General features: G+C 40.5%; 1 protein-coding gene across 1 annotated transcript in view; it reads left to right on the top strand.

Annotated features, from left to right (window-relative positions):
• Positions 1 to 27,983, top strand: part of LOC124595716 — a 113,839-nt gene that overhangs the window by 77,876 nt on the left and 7,980 nt on the right. The window contains exon 3 of the mRNA XM_047134583.1: positions 102 to 1,184. Coding sequence (XP_046990539.1) covers positions 102 to 1,184 — 1,083 coding nt within the window. The remainder of the gene's footprint in view (positions 1 to 101; positions 1,185 to 27,983) is intronic.

Genomic DNA, 27,983 nt, shown 5'->3' with positions numbered 1-27,983 from the left:
TATAGGTGTGATGAAAATACTAAATGCAGCTAATATTCAGTTTTATGCAAAACTCATTTTGCCACAGTAAGTACCCATGGGATATTTATTTTCTGTTGCAGGGTACTTCCACGCCAACACAACTGCACAATAGGACTCCACACACAGTGTCTCAGAAGAGTTCATTGTCTGCCCCACATCAGAAGTCTCGTATGGAAAAAAAAATACTCAGTGATTTTATGCCTGATGGTAAGTTTAATCAAAAGAATGACTCCCCCAGAAAGAGCCACAAGGTGGCTACTTCACATAATGTTGGGAAAAAGGCTGCTGAGGGAACAAAATCATCCAGACATGCTGAGTTAATATTGCCAACCAAACAACATGAAAGCGGCAGCACACTGCCTACAGCAAGAAAAGAGAAGCTGAAAATAAATGTTCCACAACTGACAAATAGTAGCAACAGGTGTGGCAAAGACAATATTGGACATACTGTACCTGAACTAATGGCTGATAAAAGCACGAAAAGATTGGAACATTCCAGGGAAAGCTATGCTCAAACTGTCAAATTTCCAGTGCAAACAAGAACGCAGCCCGAGGAATTAGACTTAAGAGCATCATCTGTATTAGAACTCGGTGGAGAAAGGGACATCCCAGAGCCAACTAGCCCTGCATACTCGGACAATGATTGTAGTTTCATGACATATTCCAGTGATGGAATATCTGTCATTATAAGCAATGGTGGCTGTGTTTTACATGATGAACCACATTCAATTGTGCCACATACAGCCAAGTCAGATCTGGAGAAATTGGGAAAAGCATTGTGTATTGAAATTCCAAAGCAAGACAATGAAACTGATGATGGTGTGAAGTCAGTGAAATCTATATCACCAGTGTACACACCAGGGAGTACTTGCCCAGAACTAACTTTTTCTGGATCTCCTCCACTTCTCAACAGCTTGGACTCCATTAGCCCTGTGGACTCAGCATGGTCCTCAAGAACCTTGTCTCCAATCAGCTATGAATGCAATTCACCGGCTGTTCTCACCAAAACAGCCTCCACTGCTGCTACTTCTGGTAGTGTGGTCACTACTACTACTCCAACTACACCAATTTGCAGGAAGATCCCTTCCAGTAATAGTACAATCTCTCCAGCAAATGCAGATGACACTTGGCTGTGGCTTCCTGCTATCATTCCACCATTGACGGTAAGTGTTAGTATTGCAGCAAATACGAAAAGGTAGGTTGTGTGTGTTTGATTACAGAAGTTTGTTGATTAACATCGACACTCTGCGAATCACTGTCAACTGCATGACAGAGGATATCTTTCACTGCACCAGTTATTAGGGCTTTTCACATTCCATTCACATATAGTGTGGGAAAGATGATTGTTTAAATGCTTCTGTGCATGATATAACTAATCTAACCATATCCTCAAGATCCCTATGGGAGCAGTATACAGGGGGTTGTAGCATATTACTATAGCTATCATTTAAAGCTGGGTCTTGAAACTTTGTTGGTAGATTCCATCAGGATAGTGTCCACATATCTTAGTCTGTCAGGCCATTGTTTCAATATCTCATAGACACTCTTCCATGGATCAGACAAACCTTTGACAATTTATCTGCCCTTCCCTGTATATGTTAAATACCCTCTGCCAGTCCTATTTAGTGCTGGTCCCACACGCTACAGCAATATTCAGGAGTGGACCATACAAGTGGTTTGTAAGTGGTCTCCTTTGCAGCCTGACTGCATTTCCCTAGTTTTCTATCAGTAAACTGATATCTGCTTCCTGATTTACCCACAACTGAGGCTACATGATTGTTCCACTTCATGTCCCTACTAAGGATTTTCAGAATTCATGGATTCCAGCTGTGACTCAATATTGTTATATTCATAGGTTGCTATGGTTTTTGATTTTTTGTTTTGTGGAGTGGAAAATGTTTCATTTTTGAACATTTACAGCAAGTTGCCAGTGATTGCAACACTTTGAAATGTTATCAAAGTCTGATTGAATATCTGAACAGCTTTGTTCAGGCTTTACTTTGTTGCAGATAACTGCATCATTTGCAGAAAGCCTGAGGTTACTATTAAGATTGTCTGAAAGATCATTAATATTAATCATGAAAAGCAAGGGGCACCAGAAGGTACTTCTACACCTTTGTCACTTCCTGACTGCCTCAAGCCATGGCTTTCAGGATGTCATCTGAGAAAAGTGCAAGTTGGGTTCCACTTGATCTATGATCTTTGTCAAGGATATTGGATGGCAATCTTGGATAACTTTTGCTACTTGTACTATAGATGGGTGTGGCCTTTGCTTCCTTCCAGCTACTGGAAGTGATCTTTTGTTTGAGGAATCCAAGATTATAGGTGACAGAGGGCTCTCTCATCTATGAATTGGGTAGAGAATCTGATGGGTCTCCATTGGACACTGGGTCTTTGTCCAGTTTTAATGATTTAAGATGCCACTGATACTAATACCTATTTCACTCACCTTTTCAGCAGCACAAGGATTAAACTGGGACAATACTCCTGGGTTTTCCTTTGTAAAGGAATATTTGAAAAGAGAGTTAAACATTTCTGCTTTTGCTTTGCTGCTCTCAATTTCATTTCCTGACTTACATTGGTGAGTGGACACTAACTCTAGTGCCATAGTGCCAATAATGTCCTTTACATATGACCAGAAGATCTTTTGGTCTTGTGAAGGATCTTTTGACAATATTCTGCTGTGGTCATTGAGAGCTTCATACATAGTTCTCTTGTTGCATTCAGCATATCTCTATCTACAGCCATAGGATTTGTTTTACACCTGTTATGCAGTAGTCTCTCTTTCTTTAGAAGGTTCTCTACAGTGACTGTATACCATGGAGGATCTCATATTTTGAACAGTTCTGTTGGGTACCTACCTATCCAGTTCATGGTAAACTATTCTATTAAACTTGAACCTTGCTACTATTTGCTAAGTCTATGTATTACTTCAACTTTTCTTTGACCTGTCCAACTCAATTGTACAATTTATGCTGTATGGTAAATCAACCAACCAACCATAGTTCCTCTACATGCTCCTGTCCTGGCTAAATTTTCAGTCTTTCATGGGGATATAACACTACTGCTTCTGTCTACTTTTCTGAACAGACTGAATGACTGTTTTAATTAGCCTTTGTACTTTTGTATCCATTGTTGCTGGTTTTAAGTGTCTTCCTCAAAGAGGTCAGGTCTGCTTATTGCCATTAGATCTAATTTATTTCCATCATGGGTGATATTCTAAACTACCTGCTCTAAGTAGTTTCCAGAGAAGGTGATAGCAATGTTTGACAGGGTGTCATATCACTCCCACCACTAACAAAACTGTAAGTTTCCCAGTTGATTATTAGATGGTTAGCTCTCCACCAGTGATTGGGAACATACATACTACAGAACTGAGATTTTCTTTAAAGTTTTTGGTTACATCCTGAAATGAGTCTGGTGGTTGATAGAAGGACCCTATTATAAGTTTATGCCTACCCTTTGTACTGAGTCTTGCCCAAATAATCTGACATGCTGCTTGATTTCTGTCTTAATGGATCTGAGTTCTTGTCTGTCGTGACAAATAAATGCAGACAATACAGACTTCACAGTAACTCTGTCCCAAACACCAGTTTATTATGAGTTACATTATGTAAGAACTCATTAATTACAAAAATATTTGCAATGTCTGAAACTTCTCAAAAGTATCCTTTCCATCAAAGTACATAATGAAATTTGGGGACTGTTTATTGTGAACAAGGATACTGTAGCTATGTTTATGAAAAGTAGAATAAAGTCCTGGTAATCATATAGTACACATAGTATATTCTGATGTAGGACAAGTCAGTGTATAACAAAATCTGTTAAATTTCCATTAATTTCATTATTTGTGCATTAAATTATCACTGAGTTACAATATACAGAGCAAATATTGAACAAAAATAGTGTGTAGATATTTTAAAGCAGAAAGTGTGTACTATACTGGCAGATTAATATTTGTATTACAGCAACATTTACATGGTAAATCATTAAAGGTCTAGTAACATTTATATGATACATCACTAAGACAGACACAAATCATTAGTGAGCTTCCTGAAGGAACTCGTGGAGACTATAGAACCAATGATGAGTCAAATTTGCCTTAGCAGTTGACTTGAAATTTGCCAGGTCATTTATTGATTTAATTTGTGGGGGAAGTTATTTATAATAAACTTTCCCATAATACAGGGTTCCTTTTTTATTCAGGGTGTTGTTCTTGTTGTTGTTGTTGTTGTTGTTGTCTTCAGTCCTCAGACTGGTTTGATGCAGTCTCCATGCTACTCTATCCTGTGCAAGCCTCATTTCCCAGTACCTACTGCAGCCTACATCTTTCTGAATCTGCTTAGTGTATTCATCTCTTGGTCTCCTGCTATGGTTTTTACAACAGGGTGGTGTTGGTGGGCTCTAAATGAAGGTTTCCTTTTGCTTGGTGTTATAGGAGTGGATATTTTCATTTTCTGGAAGAGTGGGATTTTCCATTGAATATTTTTTCACGAACACGGTTATCTTATACACCATCAAGTTTAGGCTAATGACATAATACTACACAATATATAATCTTCCTGGGAAACACAGGTTATGTATACAACTGATGATTTAATACTACACATTACATCAAAACACCTGCACAAGTTTTGATAAAATCATCATAAACACATTTAAACTTGGTCAAGTTATTGTTCCTAAGTTTTCAGAATGAATTTGTGACACACAATTTTACTCAAAGACAAAGGAAATGCTGGCAGCTGACCTATATACTTAAACATGTGAATTGCATGGACTTCACCACTTACCTGGTTTTGCATCCCCCTTTACACTAGCATGCTAAACATGAACACTGCAGCTTCAGTATCCCTCACAAAAATGTTAAGTGTAAAAATGAAGGAAAGAGAACACGGAAAACCAACATGGCAGAGACACTGAGACTGCCCAAAACCTAGCACAGAAGTAGCCATCCCGTTTCAGGAGGGGTCATAAAGTATCAGCATGGAGGTAGCCCTTTGACCATGCAGGGTTCGCTGTAATGGTGCCTGAGCTTGAAAGCTCCCCCTGTATAGCAAGGAGTGTGTACCAATCATGACTGGGACACAGGGACTCTGAGCAATGGGTTACTGGGCAGGTACAGAGTGCATTCCATAAGTAATGCGACCAATTTGTTTCTGGTGCAACGGTACACCAGTGTCTTGTAATCGGCTGGGCTTAGTGGAGGGGGTATTAGCTTCAGAATGCTCTCTCTCATTTGGCTGTGAGCTGCTGGAGAGTCAGTATGTGTGTTTCCGTCAACCCCATTTTGAGTTTATGTAACACGGCACAATGAATCATTCTGTAGAGCAACGGTACGCCATCAAATTTTGCATTAAACTTGGGAAGTCTGCCACCGAAACATTTCTATTACTTCAGCATGCCTCCAGGACTGATTGCTTGTCCAAATCAAGTTTTCTGATGGCACAAGTTGTTCATGGAGGGCTGAGAGATCATCACAGATGAACCTCGCAGTGGACGGCCATCAACCGCACGAGTCAACAAAAATGTGATGCGTGTGCACAATTGTTTGAACTATGGCAGACGGCTGAGCCTTCAATTGATAGCACAAACTCTAAACCAGTCAAAAACAATAGTTTTCCACATTTTGACCGAAGATTTGAACATGAGAAAGGTGTGTACCAAACTCGTCCCAGAAGTGTTGATCGACGAACACAAGCACATGTGAGTGCTTTGGTGCCGAGAAACGTTGGAAATGTGTGAAAATGATCCTCATTTTTTAATCTGTTATCAGTGGTGATGAGTCATGGATTTTTGAGTATGACCTTGAGACAAAAGGCAGAGTTCAGAGTGGCACACCCCATCGTCGCCCCATCCCAAAAGGCACATATGAGCAAGTCCAGGATGAAAACCATGCTCATTGTCTTCTTTGACATCAGAGGCATTGTCCACCATGAATTCATACCTACCGAGACTACAGTGAACTCAGCTTTCTACTTGTCAGTTCTCAAAAGACTGAAAAGGAGGGTCTCGCACTGCTGAAGCAACATCAAGGACACGTGGAAAGTTCACCATGACAACGTGCTGAGTCAGTGCCATTGTCAATGACTTCCTGGCCAGGACCAAGAACCCATTGGTTCCCCAGTCTCCCTACAGTCCTGACCTGGCTCCTACTGACTTTTTTTGTTTCCTCGGTTAAAAGGAGTCGTGAAAGGAAAACATTGGGACACGATTGAAAGCACCCAGGCGCATGTTACATCAACTCTAAAGGACATTCCAGAAAAAGCATTCCAGGATGCCTTCCAGGCTGGGAAACACTGCCTCCAGAAGTGTATCGACACAAGAGGGTGCCATTTTGAAAATTTTTGATTCGTTCGAATATATTCAATAAATGATTTTTTATGAATTTGGTCTCATTACTTATGGAACACACCTTGTATTCATTGCTGAGGCTGGGTGGTGCCCATGGGGAAAATCCCCTTGGGAATATTTGGATGACTTGTGCATATGAAGGGATGGGGCTTTCTCTCACTGGTTTTTGTACAACCCCAGCTGTCTCTTCAGAGAGAAAGAACTTGTTCAATGTAGAGAGACAAGATTCCAAAGTGTTTCCTTTCCTGGATATGCTGTGGGAGGAACATAAGTCTAAGCAACAAGCAGATAAATATTCCCCCCCCCCCCCTCCCCCTCCCCAAAATACCTAGTTTGTAAAAGGACAGAGAGGGGGATTCTTTCTTGGCCACATAGTCTTTATTCTTTGTAGAGGCTACAAGTAGAAGTTTGATGAAGTTGCAGCCATCTCCAAAATGAAGAGTGGCTAAAAATTTTGATTAAAACTGCGTCCCCTACCCAGTTATGGGCATTGCTTGCTTGTGACAAACTGGTTAACATTCTGGTGACTCACTCCCAATAATAGTCTAAACATGGTTCAAGGCATTTTCCATTGTGACCACCTCTTGCAGTCTGATGAGCTGTGTGCCAATGTGGAGCAATGGGATGTACACTACCAAAGGACGAAAGATTACTACAGGGCCTACACCGTGGCTTTTTAGGGTGATTTGTCGCCAAGGTGATGGTGTACCAATGTGATGTGAAACTCTGTCTCCCCCCCCCCCCCCATGCAGTGCTTCAAATGTATGAAATTTGAGCACACGTCTTTACTCTATGGAACCAACCCAGTCTGCAGGGATTGTGGAAGACTGTTGCGTGTGAACATAACTTGTGCTCCATCCATCCCTCCATCCGTCCGTCCATCCATCCATCCACCCATCCATATCTGCATAAGCTGTGGAGAGCACAATTCTCTCTGCTCACCAGAGTGCACTGTCTTCCAGAGAGAGAGAGAGAGAGAGAGAGAGAGAGAGAGAGAGAGAGAGAGAGAACAGGAAAATAAAACTCAACAGACTGAATACCAAGGCCAAGAAGTAGTTTGAGCATCTACATCTTGCAGGACAATGTTGTATGCTACAGCTATGACGTCACCTTCTTTGGTGACTGTACTCGCCTCCATTATGTATCCTTCAGGAGCCCCAGGGCTGCTTGACCATACCTGCCCTCTGATGGTTGGGGGTTCTCCTCTTTCTGCTTCCCCCACACCCACTTTGGGATCTATGACTCCTTACCCACAAGGAATGGTGATCCCCACCCACAGCCAGAGACAAGTCACCTTTGTCTTCTCATGCCAGGAAGCACTCTTGGGACACTACTCCTCCAAGGTATCTGCTTGCCAGCCTGCAACCAGATACCGGCCAGTGGCTGAAGGAGCGACAGGCTGCAGGTTGTAGGGCTTCTTGATGATCTTCCTTAGTCCCTGAAACTAATTCAGGAAAGCCCTCCCTGTCATCCAAACCCCCTAAGAAGAAAAGACAAAAAGAAGTCTTCCAAGGTGAAGGAAATTCTGGTGGTCTCCATGTAAGTAGTTCCCACATGATCTGTTTCTGGCATATGGATTATCACCCTCAACATTACAGTCATTGTTTGCCATACCTCACTACGAGGTAACACTTGCAACAGAAGCCTTTTTCACTAGCCCTATGAACAGCCTACTCATGGAGGTTGGAATCCCTCCACTATGGATTAGGTGCCACACACATTTGCTGCTCCCGTAAGAATCCAAGCAAATGTGCCAATTTTCCTAGAAGCGAATCCACCTCCCACAAGAGATCCAGAACTGGAGTCAACCACCCCCAAGGCGTGTACCCCTACCTCAGATCTGTCTTGATTTATCCTTTGGACCTAAAGGTTCATTTGACCCCATGGTGTTTTGCCACATGTTTCTGGCTGTCCTCGATTTGTTTTCAGGTTTGAAAGTGGTATGCACTGCCAGCTCAGAAGATGGACTAATTGATTTTACCTATGCATATGCAAAGTTCAGTGAACTATGCTCCCTACCAAATGGATGCAGTGTCTTCACTTCTGAACTGGTGACAATCAAATGAGCCCTTATCCAAGATTGTTCTTGCACTGGTAAGATGCTTCTGATCTGAAATGTCTCCCTAAGCAGCCTTCAGGCTATAGATCTGTGCTACCCTCATCATGCATTGGTCACAATTATCCAGAATCTTCTTTCTGACTGCAATCAAGCTGGATGGCCAGTTCTCTGTTTGGTCCCCAGACATGTTGGATTCTTAGGGAATGAATGTGCTGACCACTTGGCAAAGTTGGGTAGCTGGATGCCAATTTTGGGAATGGGTTCCCAGAACTAGACCTTCAGTCGACTCTGTGCCATCAATTGTTTGAGATCTGGAACTCACAATGGTCCGTCCTGAACTGCCCAAACAAATTGATTGCAATTAAGGAGATGACAACCATGTGGCACTCTTCCATCGATACCTCTCATAAGGAATCCACTGCCTTCTGTCAGCTATGCATTTGCCACACTTGGCTGACCCATGGCCACATTCTCTGTGAGGACCTACATTACTGTTGATGTAGTGTCTGCCTGATGGTAGCCCCTATCCTATTAGACTGCACTAATTTGGCTGCTTTTCAGTGATATGTTAACCTTCCTGACATGCTACCTCTGGTGCTGGTGGACAATGCCAAAGTGACTGACCTCATTTTACATTTCACCTGTTCTCTGTGAGGTGGTGCACTTTAGCCCCGTAGGTTGCCCGAAGAGTTGGAAGACACCCCTCACCTGCTATGGCCCATGGAACCCGCAGTGGATCTTGCTCTACAGCCTGGCCCCTTCCCACCTTCCTATTCTCCTTACACATTTTATGGTAACCATTTTTAATTTTTTTGTCTTTCCTAAAATTGTATAATCCTGTCTGTACTGGTCATTTTCTTGGGATAATGGATAGTGAGGTTATGCTGGAGATATGCTGCATCTCCCACCACATACCATGTTCCGAGGACACCCAACTGCATTCTGGACAGAGCAGCTGGCCTGCCTTATCCCCTCTCATTCCCCCTCCTACTTCTCTATGATTTTTCTCTTTCTTATTGTAGTGTGGTTACAATCAGGCTTTCCAGCATTTGCATTTTATATCCTTCCCCTGAGGATTATTCTTGCTTTGAATGAACGGACTGATGACCTTGCAGTTTAGTACATTAAACTCCTGTACCCAATCTGGTGTCAGTTTCTTGGCAACTGATATTGATAGGGCATGCTTTATGTTGATAAGTCAGTTTTCATCTTTTGGAGTAAAAAAACAACCTGGTGTACATGGAACGTTATTGATAAGTTTGTCAGAAGTAATATTAATCGTAAAAATTTAATAAAAGTTTGACACCTAACTTTATGTGCTGTATGTACGAGGTGTGGCTAGAAAAAAACCGGACTAGTACTGGTGAAACAATAAAACGAATGCAATAAGGCTGAAAGTCACGTGGCCTGTCACGTGACTCTTGCTCCGCCTACTGCTGGAGTTTCATCTACCTCCTGCACTCAGTCTGCCCGTGGCGTCTGTTTTAAGTAGTTGACGTTTTGTCTGTGCGTCGGAAAATGTTGAGTGTACAGAAAGAACAGCGTGTTAACATCAAATTTTGTTTCAAACTAGGAAAGTCTGCAAGTGAAACGTTTGTAATGTTACAACAAGTGTACGGCGATGATTGTTTATTGCGAACACAAGTGTTTGAGTGGTTTAAACGATTTAAAGATGGCCGCGAAGACACCAGTGATGACACTCGCACTGGCAGACCATTGTCAGCAAAAACTGATGCAAACATTGAAAAAATCGGTAAACTTGTTCGACAAGATCGCCGTTTAACAATCAGAGCAGTGTCTGAGTTAACAGGAGTTGACAAGGAAAGTGTTAGGCAGATTCTTCATGAAAGTTTCAACATGAACAAAGTGTGTTCAAAAATGGTTCCAAAGTGTCTCACAATTGAATAGAAAGAACGCCGAAGAATGATTTGTTCTGACATCATGGAAAACATTGAAAGTGATCCCACCTTCTTACAAAATGTTATTACTTGCGATGAATCGTGGTTTTTTTCGTACGATCCCGAAACTAAACGCCAATCGATGCATTGGAAAACTCCTGGTTCTCCACGACAAAAAAAAGCACGAATGTCAAAATCGAAATTCAAGGCAATGATGATTGTTTTTTTTTGACATCAAAGGGATTGTGCACATTGATTGGGTACCAGAGGGACAAACAGTGAATCAGCATTACTACATTAGCGTCCTGGCTACCCTGCGTGAGCGAGTACGGAGAAAACGGAACGATTTGTGGAGAAAAAAGTCGTGGGTCCTTCACCAAGACAATGCCCCAGCTCACAGTGCATTGTCAGTGAAGACGTTTGTGGCAAAACACAACATTCCCATCTTAGATCATCCACCCTACTCACCTGATTTGGCCCCCTGTGACTTTTTTCTTTTCCCTAAAGTCAAGTCAGCTTTGAAAGGAACTAGATTTGAGACTGTTGAAGCAGTAAAAGAAAAAGCGACGGAAGTAATGTATGGACTTACCGAAAATGATCTGCAGCATTGCTATGAACAGTGGAAAATTCGTATGGAGCGGTGTAGAGACCGAGGAGGAGAGTACATTGAAGGAAATAACATGAAATTGTAAATAATTGTAAATAAATGTTTTTTCCACCATCAGTCCGGTTTTTTTCTAGCCGCACCTCGTACAGTGGAGAAACACTTGACATAAACCCCACACAGAATATAGGCACAATTCTGAAGCACCTTGGGAAATATGGTGGGCTAATAACTGTACAGTGACTGCAGATATCTGGGATTGCAAACACTGTGCTTAGAACATTTTTAATCATGTTGGCTTTGAATTTTCTAACCTAGTGACATTACTGCCAAATAGGCTGGTAGTATTTTTTCCAGTCATCACTAGAGAAACCTAAGTTATTGTCCAAACCATCCATTTTATGGGCTTACCATACTAATTAAAAAAGTGACATAAACACATTTGTGGCTATAAAATTAAGATATATAAATTCAAATGTGTCTGGGGAGAAAAATACCTTAACCCAGTCGGTCACCTTACATAGTCACTTACTACCAACTTCACATATAGGAAGAGAGAGAGAAAGGTTCAGTGTGAAGCCTGCTTAAATAATTCATAAAATTTTGGAAAAGCAAAGTAACTTGTATGAATAATGCATGATCTACTTTCTATACAAAATATTTCACAATATTGAAGACCTGGTGCAGCTCTATTTGATCTAACTACAGTGTGACACTGAGTTAATAGCATAAATTCTTCTGGTTATTGAGAACTTCATTTACAGATGCCAACAGAGTTCAATGAATTCCTCAAATTAAACATTTTAAAGAACTATTATCAGTGTCTATTTCTTAGCATACCATGCAAATACATGTGACCATAGCAGCCTCTCTCTACCATTGTATTGAAATGATTCTGCATCTTTATCATTCATGGTGGGATGTGTACAATATAGAAAGTAATGGGAAATGTAGTTTCACAAAGTAAGTTTTATGTGCAAACTAACATGAAATACAGGGTGCTCAGAAATTCCTGTTACGGACTTCTAGGACTTGTAGAGGGGAGTAAGTACATCATATTTTGAAAAGGAACCCATGTCCAGAAATGTCATCCAGTGAGACTACAGTGTGTCAGAGTTATAGGTGTGGGCGTCTGTAAAAAGTACATATACACGGGGTGATTTTGTGATTGTTAGATTTTCTAGGATGATGGAGAACGATAAATGTATTAAATTGAAGTAAGGATCCCTGTACCGGAAATGAACGAGTCGAAAGTTATTAACGAAAACCATTCTGATACCTCTGACAGTTGAATACATGTACTGGCTCTTGTGTTGCGAAGCGTGTAGGGTTGGTAACTTTCAGTGGTGGTAGTATGGACAAAAATGAGAAGAAATGTCCAGTAAATGTGGGCTCTAAATTGCATACCTGAGGAGCTATGACCATTCGTTCATCGCTAATGTGAAACACATGTCCTCTACTGAGCAAGTGCTCATAGCTGTTAAGGTTGCTCCCGATTTTTCCCCAAAATTTCTTGTTGCTTCGTATGTTCTGTGTCCAATTTGGTGCCTTCCGTAGTCCCCCCCCCTCCCCCCCCCCCCCCCAATATCTAGGAGAATGGGGTCCTGCAGGGCTCTGTATTGAGTCTCTCTCTATTTTTAGTGGCCATTAATGGTCTAGCGACAGCTGTTGGGCCGTCTCTCACCTTCTCTGTATGCAGACGACTTCTGCATTTTGTACTGCTCCACTAGTGCCAGTGTTGCTAAGCGGCACCTACAGGGAGCCATCCACAAGGTGCAGTCATGGGCTCTAGCCCACGGTTTCCAGTTTTTGGCTGCAAAGTCATGTGTTATGCACTTCTGTTAATATGGAACCATTCATCCAGAACCAGAACTTTACCTTAATGATGATCCACTTACTGTAGTGGAGACATATCGATACTTAGGAATGGTTTTCAGTGCCTAATTGACTTGGCTTCCTCACCTTCATCAGCTTAAGAGGAAGTTCTGGCAGCACCTCAATGCACTCCACTGCCTGAGCAACACCAACTGGGGTGCAAATCGCTCTAAGCTGCTGTAGCTGTATAGAGCCCTTGTTCAATCCCGCCTTGACATGGGTGTCTGGTTTATGGTCAAGCAGCACCCTCAGCATTGCGTTTACTCATCCCAGTGCACCACTGTGGCATTCACTTAGCAGCAGGAACTTTTAGGATGAGTCCGGTGACCAGTGTCCTTGTGGAGGCCAGAGTCCCTCCATTGCAGGTTAGGCATGCACAACTGCTGGCCAGTTACATTGCACACTTTTGTAGTTCTCCTGTGCATCCGATTCAGTCTCCTTTTCCCACCCATGGAGGTTCATCTCCCACATTGGCGGCCCAGGTCATGGCTTCCAATTGCAGTTTGTGTCCGATCCCTTCTTTCCGAACTGGAGTCCTTGCCTTTACCACCTATACTTCAGGTCCATTTACGTACATCTCCATTGTGTACACCTAGGCTGTGGCTAAGCCTGAACCTTTCACATGGCCCTAAGGATTCAGTTAACCCCGCAGCTCTCTGGGCTACTTCGTCTCAATTCTTGACATGTACCGAGGCCATGAATTGGTTTACATAGGTGGCTCAATGGCTGATGCTCACATATGCTTCATGTGTGTCCATGGAGGACTAATTGAACAGCATTTCTTGCCTGATGACTGCAGTGTTTTTACTACTGAGCTGGTGGCTATATTGTGCTCTTGAGAATATCTGTTCATGCCCTGGGGAGTCATTTCTTCTGCATATGGACTCCTTGAGCAGCCTACAAGCTATCGACCAGTGCTACCCTTGTCATCTTGTGGTAGCAACCGTCCAGGAGTCCATGTATGCCCTGGGATGATTTAGTCGTTCAATGGAGTTTTTCTGGACCCCAGGTCATGTCAGAATCCCAGGCAATGAACTTGCCGACAGGCTGGCCAAACAGGCTATGCGGAAACCACTTATGGAGATATGCTTCTCTGTATCTGACCTGTGTTCAGTACTACGCTGCAATGTTTTGCAGCTTTGGGAGACGAAATGGCATAATTTCAGCATGCACAACAGACTGTGTGCCATTAAGGAGACTAAGAATGTGTAGCATTCCTTCATGCAGGCATCTCGCAGGGTCTCTGTGGTTCTCTGCTGGCTCCACATTGGCCATGCTTGGGTGACACATGGCTACCGCCTGCGCTGTGATGACCCACCTCAGTGTTGATGAGGTGCCTGGCTGACAGTGGGCCGTACCTTGGTGAGCTGTCCTCCTTTGGTTGCCCTGTGACGGACTCCTCATTTACCGGACTCGTTGCCATTACTTTTAGCTGACAATGCCTCATCGACTAATTTAGTTTTACATTTTATACTGACGGATTTTATCATTCTGTACAAGTTTTCATGCAAGTCCTTTGTCCCTTTGTGTTCTCCACTCTAATGCTTTTAGGGTAGATGCTTTAATGTGTCACAGAGTGGCTGGCCTTTCCCGTTTAATTTTTGTGGTCAGCCAGCCATGGTCATTTGCTCTCTTGTACCCCTTCTACCTGTTTGTTGCTTATCTCTGTGGTTTTCTTGTTTTGTACATGGTAGTGTTGGTTGTCTGTCCGTCATTCTTCTGGTTCTTCCCTTTTCCTGTTATTGTGGGGTATATCTCCTTTCTTTTCTTCTTTCCCTTGTGTAATTATTTTACCAGGAACAAGAGACCGATGGCCCCAGAGTTTGGTCCCTTCCCCCCCTCCCCACCCTGCTCTGTTCCCCTCTTTTAAACCAACCAACTTACCTTTCTACATAGTCTTAAATCTTCTCAACACATTTCTTCTATTGTGGTACCAGTATGTGTGCCCTGTTCATAGAAATATGTTTGTTTGGTGTACAACCAATTGTAGACTGATGATCTGCATCTATCACACACTGTTCGCTGACCAGGAATTTCTTCGTGGGACCAAACAGATGAAAGTCCAATTCTGCATGTTCCACACTGTATGGCAGATGCTGGAGCAACTACCACCCATATTTGGTGATTTTTCTGAGGAACACAAGCAGCAACATTAATCTTGTGGTGTTTGTCATGAAGGGCACAACACAACTTAACCAATGTTTTAATGTAAGCTGTAGCATTCACAGAGGTCCTGTGTTCAGCAAAGTCCACCAGTAACACACCATGCATACCCCAGAACACTGTCACAAGCACTTTCCTAGCAGACTGAGTCACTTTAAATTTTTTTGACACTGGGAACCAGCATGTTTCCACTCCATAAAGGCCTGATTGGTTTTGGGTTTGTAGTGGTATGCCCATGATTTATCACCAAATATGATTCTTTTCAGAAAGTTGTCTGACTGTGGCATAATGTGTTAAATGGTCCAAGCTTGTCATCATTTGCTGGCCCTTTTGACTCTTTCAGGTTCTTAGGAAGCCAGCAGGCACTGACTTCATAAAATTTTGAAGTGTCATCAAAAATATTGTGTGTCGCATTGTATGAAATGCTGAGCTGCTGCAATAAGGTTCACTCAATGGTTTTGACATTTTGTGGGGTTGCAGTTGTTACCAACCACCTGGAGCGTGGAGAATCATTAAGGTTCACACAGCTCTCTTGGAAGAATGCATAACACCTGGAGGTATTGCTACAGTCTCTACAGTCATTCTCATATATGTCACACATGTCCCTGTGAACTTCTCAGTTTATGCCCTTTGGTCCGCAAATATCAAACTACACTTCACTACTCTTCACACATTTATGACAGTAACATGCACACCATGTGTTTTCCACAATTCGGGCTTCTCTCACTAGAACTTCTCATGCAAACAAAGTACCATCTGTAGTGCAAACTTTGAATTGTATTGTCATAAAATTTCAACATTCCAGATGCAAGAACAGAGGAGAAAAAATTTCAGATCCTCCCTTACATGTTTTTGGCACCACCTGCCATGTATGAGTTCCACTTCCACCATTGCTCGGCCTAGAAATTGGGCGATATTTGCTGGCAACAAGCAGGGGTGGCTTCATGGAATATTAGGGGTTCATATGGGGTCTTTGAGAATCTGGGATGCTTGTTGGATACAAGGTGTGTTTCCTATACCTGGGGTTGAAAGATTGAAAACTTGTAGCACTGAGTGTCCACGGACTTCTTCTGCTGGGAAAGTCTTGTCTTTGGGTGTACTAAGATATGAGGCTTAGAACATGGTTATTGCCCCTCTAGGGGACGATTCTTTCTCAGCTTTACCAGTTGTGTGTTAAAAGTATGGACAAATCTTTCCTCTAACCCATTAGAAACCAGGTGAAAATGGACAATGTGGTCCAAAGAAATGCCATTATACTTTCCAAAAGGTGTGGGACCAGGTTGAAGTGAATTGTGGAACGTTGTTCATGACAATGAACTTGGGCAGCCCCTAGAGGGTAAAAATCTTTATCAGTGCTTAGACTGTATATGCAGATGATGTGGAGATCATTAGTGTTATGAACAGAGCCGCCCCCCACCCCCCTCCCTGCTCCCCAATTTCCAACATTTACTCCTAGGAGAGAGCCTGCAAAATCAAGGTGGATGCAGGGCCATGGAGTGGAGGTCATTGGCAAAGGCAAATAGTCTTGGGGTGGAGCAGCTTGCTTACTTTCACAAGTTGTACACTTTGTGACAGCCACAATATTTGTCCACATCTCACCAGTAGATGTAATGTCCTGAGTTGCTTCATGAGTGCCCTTGCTGGAGTAGAGTTGGAGCTTGTTGCCAAAGGGCAGTGAGAATGAGGACCTGGGTTCAACCATTATTTCCCTGCAAAGAGATGATGCCTTGTCTAATGGACAGCTCATAGTGGCACGCCCAGAATGCTTGTAGATCTAGGTGTCGTCTGTTAGCCAGCCTCTGTTGATGTACCTGATGAGATTTGCAGCACCAGGTCTCAAGCTGTGTGATATTGGATGAGGTGTGCATCCAGTGGGAGACTGTCCAGTGCTAAATTGGTGGCTGCATCTGTCTGGTAACATGCATTAGTCAGCATGAAAGTCAGGGTCCTGACTTACAGGCAGCTGAGATAACAAATAAGTGTTAGTGTGCTATGTTGTAGATCAGAACTGGGCACCATATGTATAAGTTGAGAGGAATAGGGCCCACTTTTGTAAGGGTGCTGCCATTTTGATGGGTATGGTTGCTGAAGTTTTTAGTAAGGATACCAGCGGTTTATTTCTTGTTAGGAGGGAGAATTCCCACCCATACACATAGTCAAGGAACTTTATTCCACAATTTATGGTGAGTGCTTTCTTTTCAGTTTGGCTGTACTTGCAATGAGCCAAATTTAATGACTGGTGTGAATGTGGTGCGCTGTTCTACCCCATTATTTAAGAGGGACATAACTACACCCACACTATAGTCACAGGTATCAGCTGCAAGTAGGAGACAATGTAGGGGATTATATGCTGTGAGGCAGGATGGTTCCAGTATTGTCTGTTTAAAGTCCTGGAATGCCTTGTCAAAAGCATATGACTATGAAGAGGGACCATTTTTGCAAAGCAACTGATGAAGGGGTTCAGAGTGTGCTGCCACCCATGGAATAAACAGTTATAGTTCATTTGACTCAATACTGACTGAAGCTGGGACCTGTTATTGGATACTGGCCATTTTAAAATTGTCACATACTGAGGGGTTGGGCAGCTTCTTAAAGCACTAAAGTAACTCAATTTGTCACACACAAATTTCACACTTGTCCATGTGATAATGGAGATTAAATTGTGAAATCACTAAAAAAAAGTTGTTAGATTCTTTGAGGTCTGTGACATCTGTATCTGCAGTGAGAATGTCATTCACATTATTCAGTTCTTGATTAAGTTCTCCAGGTATCTTTGGAATGTAGCTGGCACACTAGCTGTTCCAAATGGTAGGTCATTACACTGATACAGACCTAATTTAGTGTTGATGACTAGCACTGAGTTTTGTGTCTGCATCCAAGGGTAATCATAAATTTGCATCTGTAACACCAACCTTAGAAAGTAGGGCACCCCTAGTGACAGTTCCTGTTTTGTTCTAACTTGGGAATCAGACACGAGACCTGTATTGGTTTTGAATTTACTATCCTCTTAAATCCCCACAAATACAAAGTACTCCATTTGGTTATTCCACTATCACAATTGGCATTGCCCATGTACTGTTCATAACTGTGGTTAGTACGTCTTGGTCCTGGACTTGTAACTCATTGTGTAGCTTCTCCCTATGTGAGAATGGCATGTTACATGCTTTTAGCTCCAGCAGGTCATGTCTTGAGACTTAGTCAGGTGAATGCACAAACACCACATCCCAAACTAGTTTGGAGGAATAAGATTGTTTGCATTGTGGCTTGGAGCATTGGAATCTGCATACCTGGTTCAATCCCTGCAAACGATTTGCAATGTTATTCTGAGTATGTTTATTACTGTTGAAGAACTTGACAGATAGCTGTGACATGAACCTGGGAGTCGAAATACTCGCTCAAATTAGACTTAAGGAAAATATAGGGAAGGGTTGTTCGGTTCTGCCTCTGAGTGTAGTTCCTGTAAAAGCTGGTAAATTGTAGGGCTTGCATTTGTCAGTAAGAATGTGCATTTCTGCATATAACCTGTTATGTCATGAACCAGGAAATGTTGTTCCATGACTACAATGTAGCACGACCAGGGTTCTAGCTTGCAGTCGAAGCTTTGGAAGGAGGCAGCATCACTCTGATGATTTGCACTGATGAACTGATTTGGGCCAGCTGTCCGGCAACTTCTGGAGTTGATTGTGTAATTAATTGCTGCCAGCCATTCCGCCAATGTCTTCTGCATCATTCTGTAGCAGAATGATCACTGGATATGTGACCTCACAGGGTCAGCTGCCATTGACATATTGACAATTCATCCTGGAACAGCATCTAGGCACAATTTTTACATCTCGTCACCAATGCTATGTCTGGTACCCCAGACATAATCACTGTGGAAAGTCGGGTAGCACTTAACACATTTATTTACAGTCCAACAACTGACAGTCTCATTAACATGGAGAAACTATGTAACAATAGAAACATGGCTTAAGTTCAATGAAGAATTGCAGAGCTGAATTAGACATCAGGTTTCTTTAGGACTTGAACTTAACTGAAAGAACACTCCTCATAAAAGAAGTTGCAAATTTTGTTCCACGACTCGGTGACATTAGTCCCTTTGGAATAGGGAATAAAGTCCCTGCTGAGATTTCTAAGTCCAAAATAGAATTTCTACAGCCTGGATGAAGTGCGGCACAGTCACCAATTACCACTCTTTGGGCAGCCTATTAGAATGCTGTCATGGGTCCATACAGTCAGGTGATTACTGAAACTGCGAAGTCTTGAGTGATGTCAACAGTGATCCTCTGTTATAGGCTGTGATGATTCTGCCTTTGAGGGCTGCAGCTTAGAGCTACAAGTTTTCAATTGGCTGTTGTTGTAGCTTTGGTGGAAGAAAATGGAACTGCATGCACTCATCTAGGATGTGCATGCCAACGAATGTCCTGAACAGTCCTTAGCTGCTGACCCCTGTTGGCTGTGCTGTGAGACTGGTGCTCCTAGCAGCCACAGCTGTGTAAAGTGTGCTGGCTCCCAAGGTAGTGCTGGTGGAGTGCAGCTCTTGTGCCATAACAGTCTGTAGGCACTGGAGAGGAATTTAAGTTTGTCACTTCCACTACTCATTCAATTCTGCTTGTGACAGTGTGTTAGAAATGAAAACCCTCATCCTTAATCCCCTACATCATCGAATTAATCTTATATTTAGTAGTCCACAAGTCCTAGGAAGTTAGTCAAGAGATTCTCCAAGAATTCATAGAAAAGTACTAAAACAAACTTTTAAGAAAAGCATCACATGCATACTTTTGTATGCAAAAGAGTGAGAGCTTAATTTTGAGGCTGTGAGGAATGAAAAATAAGCCTTACAAAATTAAATTTCTCCACTATGAAATAAATACAAACCAGTAACCAAATTAATTGCAAAATCAAAATCTGTTACTGGGTGACATTTAACAGTTTCTGTGCTTGTCATAGGTAACTGCCATCACATGTGGACTGGCTAAAAGTCTGGTTTTTGAAGTTATAATTTGTGTGTACAAATATGTAGTTGGAATTTCAAAACAGTTATAGGCTTATTAGGTGTTCTACTTTAAATACACACCTAGGGGTATTGCTAGTGTTAAATTGTGAATACACAGGGGAAACTTCAATTCAACAGAAATTGTCATGGAGGGGAAAAAAAGGAAAGGAATTCTGGTATTGAGACAGATAAGAAAACACATCATTTTTGCTTTTATATTTCTTTCACAGCCAATTTACATCGAAAGAAACCAAAAAGATGAACGTGAAATTTTGCGTTCATAGTGAAGTAAGTCATGCTAATTGAAACATTGAGAGAGACAGTCTAACACTATGTTTAGTGGACTTGTGCTTTTATGAAGAATAATTCATAACAACTTAATCTGTGAAAATATGATAAACAGAGGCAACAACTGGAAGACAAGAATTACTACAATTTTCAGACGATACTGTAGAAATTCATTACAACTGGTTTGCAGTAATATTATGCCCAAAATACATTAGTTTCCCGCAAGCATCCTAATGTTACATCTGTTACACACTAAGTGCTAACACCATGTTACTCCATTTCACTCACCATAACATGCTTAGAGATTCCTCGGCATGCTGTTGACAAGATGGTACAAATGTTGGTGTTCAAACATGTCCTGTTTGTTGGTTGCCCTTCTGAGATAGCCCACATCTCGTGGTTGTGCGGTAGCATTCTCGCTTCCCACGCCCGGGTTCCCGGGTTCGATTCCCGGCGGGGTCAGGGATTTCATCTGCCTCGTGATGGCTGGGTGTTGTGTGCTGTCCTTAGGTTAGTTAGGTCTAAGTAGTTCTAAGTTCTTGGGGACTGATTACCATAGATGTTAAGACCCATAGTGCTCAGAGCCATTTGAACCATATCCCTAAATAATCCTTTAGAAATTACTGGAATGTCTTTTAACTCATATTATCCTGTAGAATCTTACGAAGACAGTTTGAGTTGTACACTTGAGTACTGATGACATTTTTCCAACAGCTCTGTCTCTGGGGTATAATGCTCAGCTGCCCTTTATTTCTTGTATCATATGAATGAATAAGTGTCTCTTCTATAAAATATTGCCTTAAAATTGTTCTGTATATCTACAGGGATGGAAATGTTAATGTTTTAGATTATGGAAGGCAGTTTTGCATGAGTGTTTTATTCAGGATGGTCCTAACTGCCATTCTTTTTGTATTATTTCTGCATATTCATGCATATTTCCTTTGGATAACAGGCAACATTCACTGTGCCAGGTGGCAGTTACTTTGAATGGGCATCATTTGCGGAGAGAGCCCCTGGTTGCAATGGATGCCACGAGGGCAAAGAATTCTTAAATGGATTAAATGTTTCAAGCAAGTGGCATGAGGATCCAATGGGCTCCTGGGATACATATGGTCATATTCATGCTAGTCGTTACAACCTGAAGATGTTCCTGCTCTTTGCTGCATTGTAGGTGGAGGGACAGCACTCTAGGGATGAAACATAATAATCCCTGCAGTACTTGTTTTGCACAAAAATAGATGATTTTACTATCCCAATAACTAGCCATATTTGTTAATGAAATACAATGTGGGCAAACATGGAAAGGTGGCAGCATTGCTGAGTAATATACACAACAGCTGATTCCTGGTAAAGATAGTGCTCTAGTCATGGACTATATTTTCTTGTACCTCCGTTGGTGTTATTGTAATAAAGTGCTAACGCAACTCAAGAGATTATAGTTCATCTGCTGTATTCAGAAACAGCCTAAATATAACCCAATAGAAAAGAGTACACCTGATATTTGCAGGGACTATATTGTGGATTCCAGAAGATCATAATGTATACTTCAAATGTGGAATGATGTAGTTAGAAAAGATTCGCATTTCTCTAGCAAAACTGTATAGTGTAGTGTAAAAGATATCTGAAAATGAAATATCAAGGACTGTAATTACTTCAGAACTTTGTGGCATTTAAACGGAATCAGGACTCAAAACTAGAACCCTGCCTTTCACAGGAAATGCTCTCACTGGCTGTGTTATTCAAGCACATCTCATGACCTTCCTTCATATCTTTAATCATGCCAGTACAGGTAGATAATTTCTCTGAGAATTAAGCCTTTGTTGGGAAGATCCTGACACGTCTGGATAGCTAAGTTGGTAAGAGCAATACGTCCAATAGTAAGATTCCAAGTTAATCGTTACTTGGTGTAAAACAGCTATCACTCATAATGTCTGAAAATAATAAACGTTGTAATCATTCCAAATAAAAAATTTAAAATCATGTGTTATTAAACTGGGAAAAATGCCAGTATTGATCTCTGGGAGAGAAAAGCTCAAATGGTGAATGTAAAAGTAAGAAACTTTGATAATATACTTATTTGATAGAAAGAGGTAAGTGTGCTGGGGTATTTACTATTTGCAGTAAGCATAACCTGTACACTGATCTAAGTTATTACTCTTTGTTTATTCCACCAATTAAACACATTTCTGGCAACACCCAGTGCAACTAGCTGCCTTAACTGTGGCTAAAACTGCAGTAACTTGGGAGGTGTTACCACCAAAGTATAAATAGCATAAGACAATCAGCATATTTCACAGTATTGTTTAAATAATAAATATTTGGTATTATAATTAAGGTATAAATCTGACAGTTAAAGCACATGATGTGTTACTACAAAACGTGATTACAGGATTTATACAATTAAAATTTGCCGGCTGTTTGGCCTAGTGCTTCTAGGTGCTTCAGTTTGGAACCACGCGACCGCTATGGTCGCAGGTTCGAATCCTGCCTCGATCATGGATGTGTGTGATGTCCTTAGGTTGGTTAGGTGTAAGTAGTTCTAAGCTCTAAAGGACTGATGGCTCAGAGCCATTAAAATTTAGGTAGCTAAACATTCTCAGGTCACTAATTAGACAACTGTGTGTCATGAACCATTAGTACAGACAGATAAGTGAATTTACATTTTACACAGTAGTTTTTCCTGCTAACATTCTCCCTTGCTTTCTTACACAATATTGGCAAGTTCATTTAGACAGAAATTGTAGTAATTTGGTAAATATTTTTAAGCTGAATTAAAGTTGCGACAATGTTCTGAAAAGCAGTTTTATATGGGATAATTTTAATTTGAAGTTTCATGGAATAGTTTTCAGTACAGTTACAGTTTGACTGATGATACATTGAAATTAGAAGACATCCACAGTTTATAGTAAAGAGCAAAAAGTTTGTGAAGTTCTGATCAGTGTATCATGTTCTATACTAGAATATGCTAACAGAGTAATAGTTAATTACAAACTGTGCTTTCTTAGTTAACCAAGGAAAATTGTGTTAATTTCTTTTAATTAATATGTCTACCATATTTTACTTTTATTTAATGTTCCCCATAATCAGTTATGGTAACCCTCCCCCACCCCATTTCTCAAATTATGTAATTGTAAATTCCAGTTACTGGTTTCTTCTTTGCTTTTGATGTTACATGTTGCAGATGGTAATTGGAATCTCTCATTATGATTAAAAGTGCAGTTAATCACCACTGAATTATTTTTGCTTTATCCCACACATCTCTACTCATACACAATTTACAGTTTAATTCAGACATTGCTACATTCCCATATTGGCAAAATTAGCTGTACACAACATTCACATTTTCTCTTGTCACAAATTCTTTCATTAAATTTTGTGAAATTACCATCAATCCATTCCACATGACTGCATGAGCATGACCTATTACATTCCATGATACGAAGCCCCAAAACATAGCTTAATCATCTTACAACACAATAATCCCTAAAATACCACCACCGCCACCACCACCACCACCACCACCATCATAATCCATATAACTATCTTTACCTGTGAACTATTGTAATAACAGCATTACAACTCTCAAACAATGCCTAACATGTCTTATGTCATAATACTTACACCATTTCACAATAAATCCATAATGATTCATAGCTGAACAAAATTAAAATATGACGAAAGTAGCAAAACATTCACCTGACAGTCGTAACACAACATTCTGAATCACATAACTAACATTGCATCTTTCAGATCAGGACAAGAGTACATAATTTCTTTTCTAATTTCTTTCTTACGAAACTTTCATTAAACTTGCAAAGTCTGACTTCTTGCTTTGGTGTATTTCTCTAATGGTCAACAAATGTCATAAAACATACATTAGCTATTACATATGGCAAATATTTTCATTTATCCTACTGTTACCAATATAAAAATTATTTCTGTATCCATCCATCAGTCATTAAGTCTCATTGCAATAGCACGACAGTAGAAACCATAAAATTAACCCCACTACATATCAATAATATTACCCACAAAAAATAAAAATTTTTGACAGTCACAACACTTCCGAACACAATGAAAGGATTATTGAATTGCAACTAAAATGTATGACTGAATCAACTGGTGGCTCCACGTAACATTCAGTTACAGTGCAAATGATTCCTCTCTTCTGGTAATGAAATAGAAATTAAGAGAGTATAATTAAATGAATGATTTCAAAATTACTTAAGCATCCATTCAGTTACATTCACAGAGCTTGTTGTAATTATTACAGTAACTCTGAACCAGTGCCTAGTCAGTGCATAGCAACAGTAAATATTTTCTCATAACACCACCTAATAATATACCCAGCAAGAAAAAATGGAAAAATGCAGCTACATACAAACTTTAATTAGTGATAACTGGTACAAATGTTAATCACTGATCTCCTCTTCCCATTGCTTAACTCCAATAAAACAAGAAAGCACTTATACAGCAAAAAATACTGAAAATATAGGTGTTTGCAAGAACATCACAGTCTGTATCAGCATTGCAAATGTGAAACATTTTTTTCTTCCTGTAATTAATAATTATGCTTAATTATTACTGTACATTTCATTATTTTCACAATTAGTGTGTTAATGACAGGTCAGTTATTTACCTGTCACCTTAATGAAACCTCATCTGTCAGATCGATTATTACATGCTATCTGTAGAAGATCAGTTAGTAAGACAGTTCAGAAATATCAGAAAAATGGCACATCTGTTTATACTAGTAACAAATGTGCAAAACTGCCTGACAGTTTTTGAACATGCTAATCTTGAAAATTATTAGGGGATTTTTGCAGGGTTTTCACTGGTAATGACAGTCTAGCTAGCATATTTTATAGGCTATATTTTATCAAAATCAGATCATGAAAAAGGTGTTCATACATATTATAAAAATGTATGTTATGTATATTCCACATCTCCAAAACTACTTGACTGATGTCAACCAAACTTGGTACACATCACTTACATCCAGAAAGAATTGTTGTGGGATAAGAATCACCTAACTAGCAAAGTGGTGGGTCTGGGTGCAAATATGCAGATTTTACTCATCCAGTATTTGAGAATTAGTGCACTCAGGCACTTGCAATAAACTTTACACACAATTTCAAACCTTTATGAAACTTTTTCTTACTGATACCCCAAATGACAAAAGCAAAAATGTTTACTGCTTATAACATTTTTGCTGCTCCAGCAGTAAAACTATGACACCAGGCACAACATCATGAATTCACATTAAATGCATCTTTGCTAATAACTCTATTCCCAACACATTTGGCAGACAGAATTTACATTGGTGCTGAATGTACCTACAAAAGTATATAATTATATGGCACGTAAGTTAGGAGATAGGAAGGAAGGAAGGAAGGAAGGAAGGAAGGAAGGAAGGAAGAGGTGGGCGGATGGAGGTTGTGTGTGTGTGTGTGTGTGTGTGTGTGTGTGTGTGTGTGTGTGTGTGTGTGTGTGTGAAGCGAAGTTCATTATCACAAAATTAATCTTAAAGTACTCATTGTGTTTAAAATCATTATTAATTAGTAGTATAGTGCTACATTAGTCCTCACTGTCTTCTGTGTTGCTGTATAGCATCAGTTCTGAGAAACATTCTTAGTGTTCAGTTACTTACAATGTGTGTTTCTTACTATTGAGTCCTGATAAAACCACTTCGCAAAGATGAAGTACAATGTAACATAGTTCTCTTGATACAATGTCATTGTACTACATTAAGCCGTAGAAACACCCTTAACTGCTTAAAGTAAATAGATTTACTAATTACCTTATAATGATATTCTATTTAATGATGTTCACAGCAGAATTGATTAGCTAATGACTTCAAATCAGAAAATAAGTAATAGTAAATACTGCAACAGAATTACTGGCCATATAATAGTGTTACAGTTAATCAGTACCCACTACTCCCCAAGAAGACAATTAACTAGGAAGAGGTGATGTTGCCTCCATTGTTACTGGTAAATGTTGCCTTAATAATACATAGCAATGTTGTTGTGGTCTTCAATCCTGAGACTGGTTTGATGCAGCTCTCCATGCTACTCTATCCTGTGCAAGCTTCATCATCTCCCAGTACCTACTGCAGCCTACATCCTTCTGAATCTGCCTAGTGTGTTCATCTCTTGGTCTCCCTCTACGATTTTTACCCTCCGCGCTGCCCTCCAATACTAAATTGGTGATCCCTCGATGTCTCAGAACGTGTCCTACCAACCGATCCCTTCTTCTAGTCAAGTTGTGCCACAAGCTCCTCTTCTCCCCAATTCTATTCAATACCTCCTCATTAGTTTTGCGATCTACCCATCTAATCTTCAGCAGTCTTCTGTAGCATATGTCGAAAGCTTCTATTCTCTTCTTGTCTAAACTATTTATTGTCCATGTTTCACTTCCATACATGGCTACACTCCATATAAATACTTTCAGAAACGACTTCCTGACATTTAAATCTATACTTGTTGTTAACAAATTTTTCTTCTTCAGAAACACTTTCCTTGCCATTGCCAGTCTACATTTTATATCCTCTCTACTTCGACCATCATCAGTTATTTTGCTCCCCAAACACCAAAACTCCTTTACTACTTCAAGTGTCTCATTTCCTAATCTAATACCCTCAGCATCACCCAACATAATTCGACTACATTCTATTATCCTCATTTTGCTTTTGTTGATGTTCATCTTATACCCTCCTTTCAAGGCACTGTCCATTCCGTTCAGCTGCTCTTCCAGGTCCTTTGCTGTCTCTGACAGAATTACAATGTCATTGGTGAACCTCAAAGTTTTTATTTCTTCTCCATGGATTTTAATACCTACTCCGAACTTTTCTTTTGTTTCCTTTATTGCTTCCTCAATATACAGATTGAATAACATTGGGGAGAGGCTACAACCCTGTCTCTCTCCCTTCCCAAGCACTGCTTCTCTTTCGTGTCCCTTGACTCTTATAACTGCCATCTGGTTTCTGTACAAATTTCAAATAGCCTTTCGCTCTCTGTAGTTTACTCCTGCCACATTCAGAATTTGAAAGTGAGTATTCCAATGAACATTGTCAAAAGCTTTCTCTGAGTCTACAAATGCTAGAAACATAGGTTTGCCTTTCCTTAACCTTTCTTCTAAGATAAGTTGTAGGGTCAGTATTGCCTCACATATTCCAACATTTTGTACGGAATCCAAATTGATCTTCCCCAAGGTCGGCTTTTATCAGTTTTTCCACCGACCTTGGGGAAGATCTGTTTGGATTCTATAGAAATGTTGGAACACGTGAGGCAATACTGACCCTACGACTTATCATAGAAGAAAGATTAAGGAAAGGCAAACGTACATAGCAATAGTAAAATCCTTTATCAACTATGAGCTCATATTGGAACAAACTATGGTAACTACTATATTTCTTACAATTACCAAGCAACAAGTAACTGCAAAGCAGACCTAAAGTACTGAAGTTTCAGACTTCACCTAAGTAGTAACTATCATGCAGTTTTCAGTTCATTATCCTTCTTAAAATATTTGATTTAGTGTCATCAATAATTAGCACTGCAAACTAGAAACCATTTCACTAAATGATTATTTTTTATGAACAAGGTATAATCATTAACACATCTGCAACCTAATTTTTGATGATAATTGACTCATAGTGAGATTAACCATATAACAGATCTACAGATGTGTAGTTCAAATGTCCACATACCAAATTAATCTACC

The sequence above is a fragment of the Schistocerca americana genome, chromosome 2, assembly GCF_021461395.2.
Source record: "Schistocerca americana isolate TAMUIC-IGC-003095 chromosome 2, iqSchAmer2.1, whole genome shotgun sequence".
Classification (NCBI taxonomy): domain Eukaryota; kingdom Metazoa; phylum Arthropoda; class Insecta; order Orthoptera; family Acrididae; genus Schistocerca; species Schistocerca americana.
Note: the sequence above shows the minus strand (reverse complement) of the source record. Positions and strands in the feature narration are given on the sequence as shown.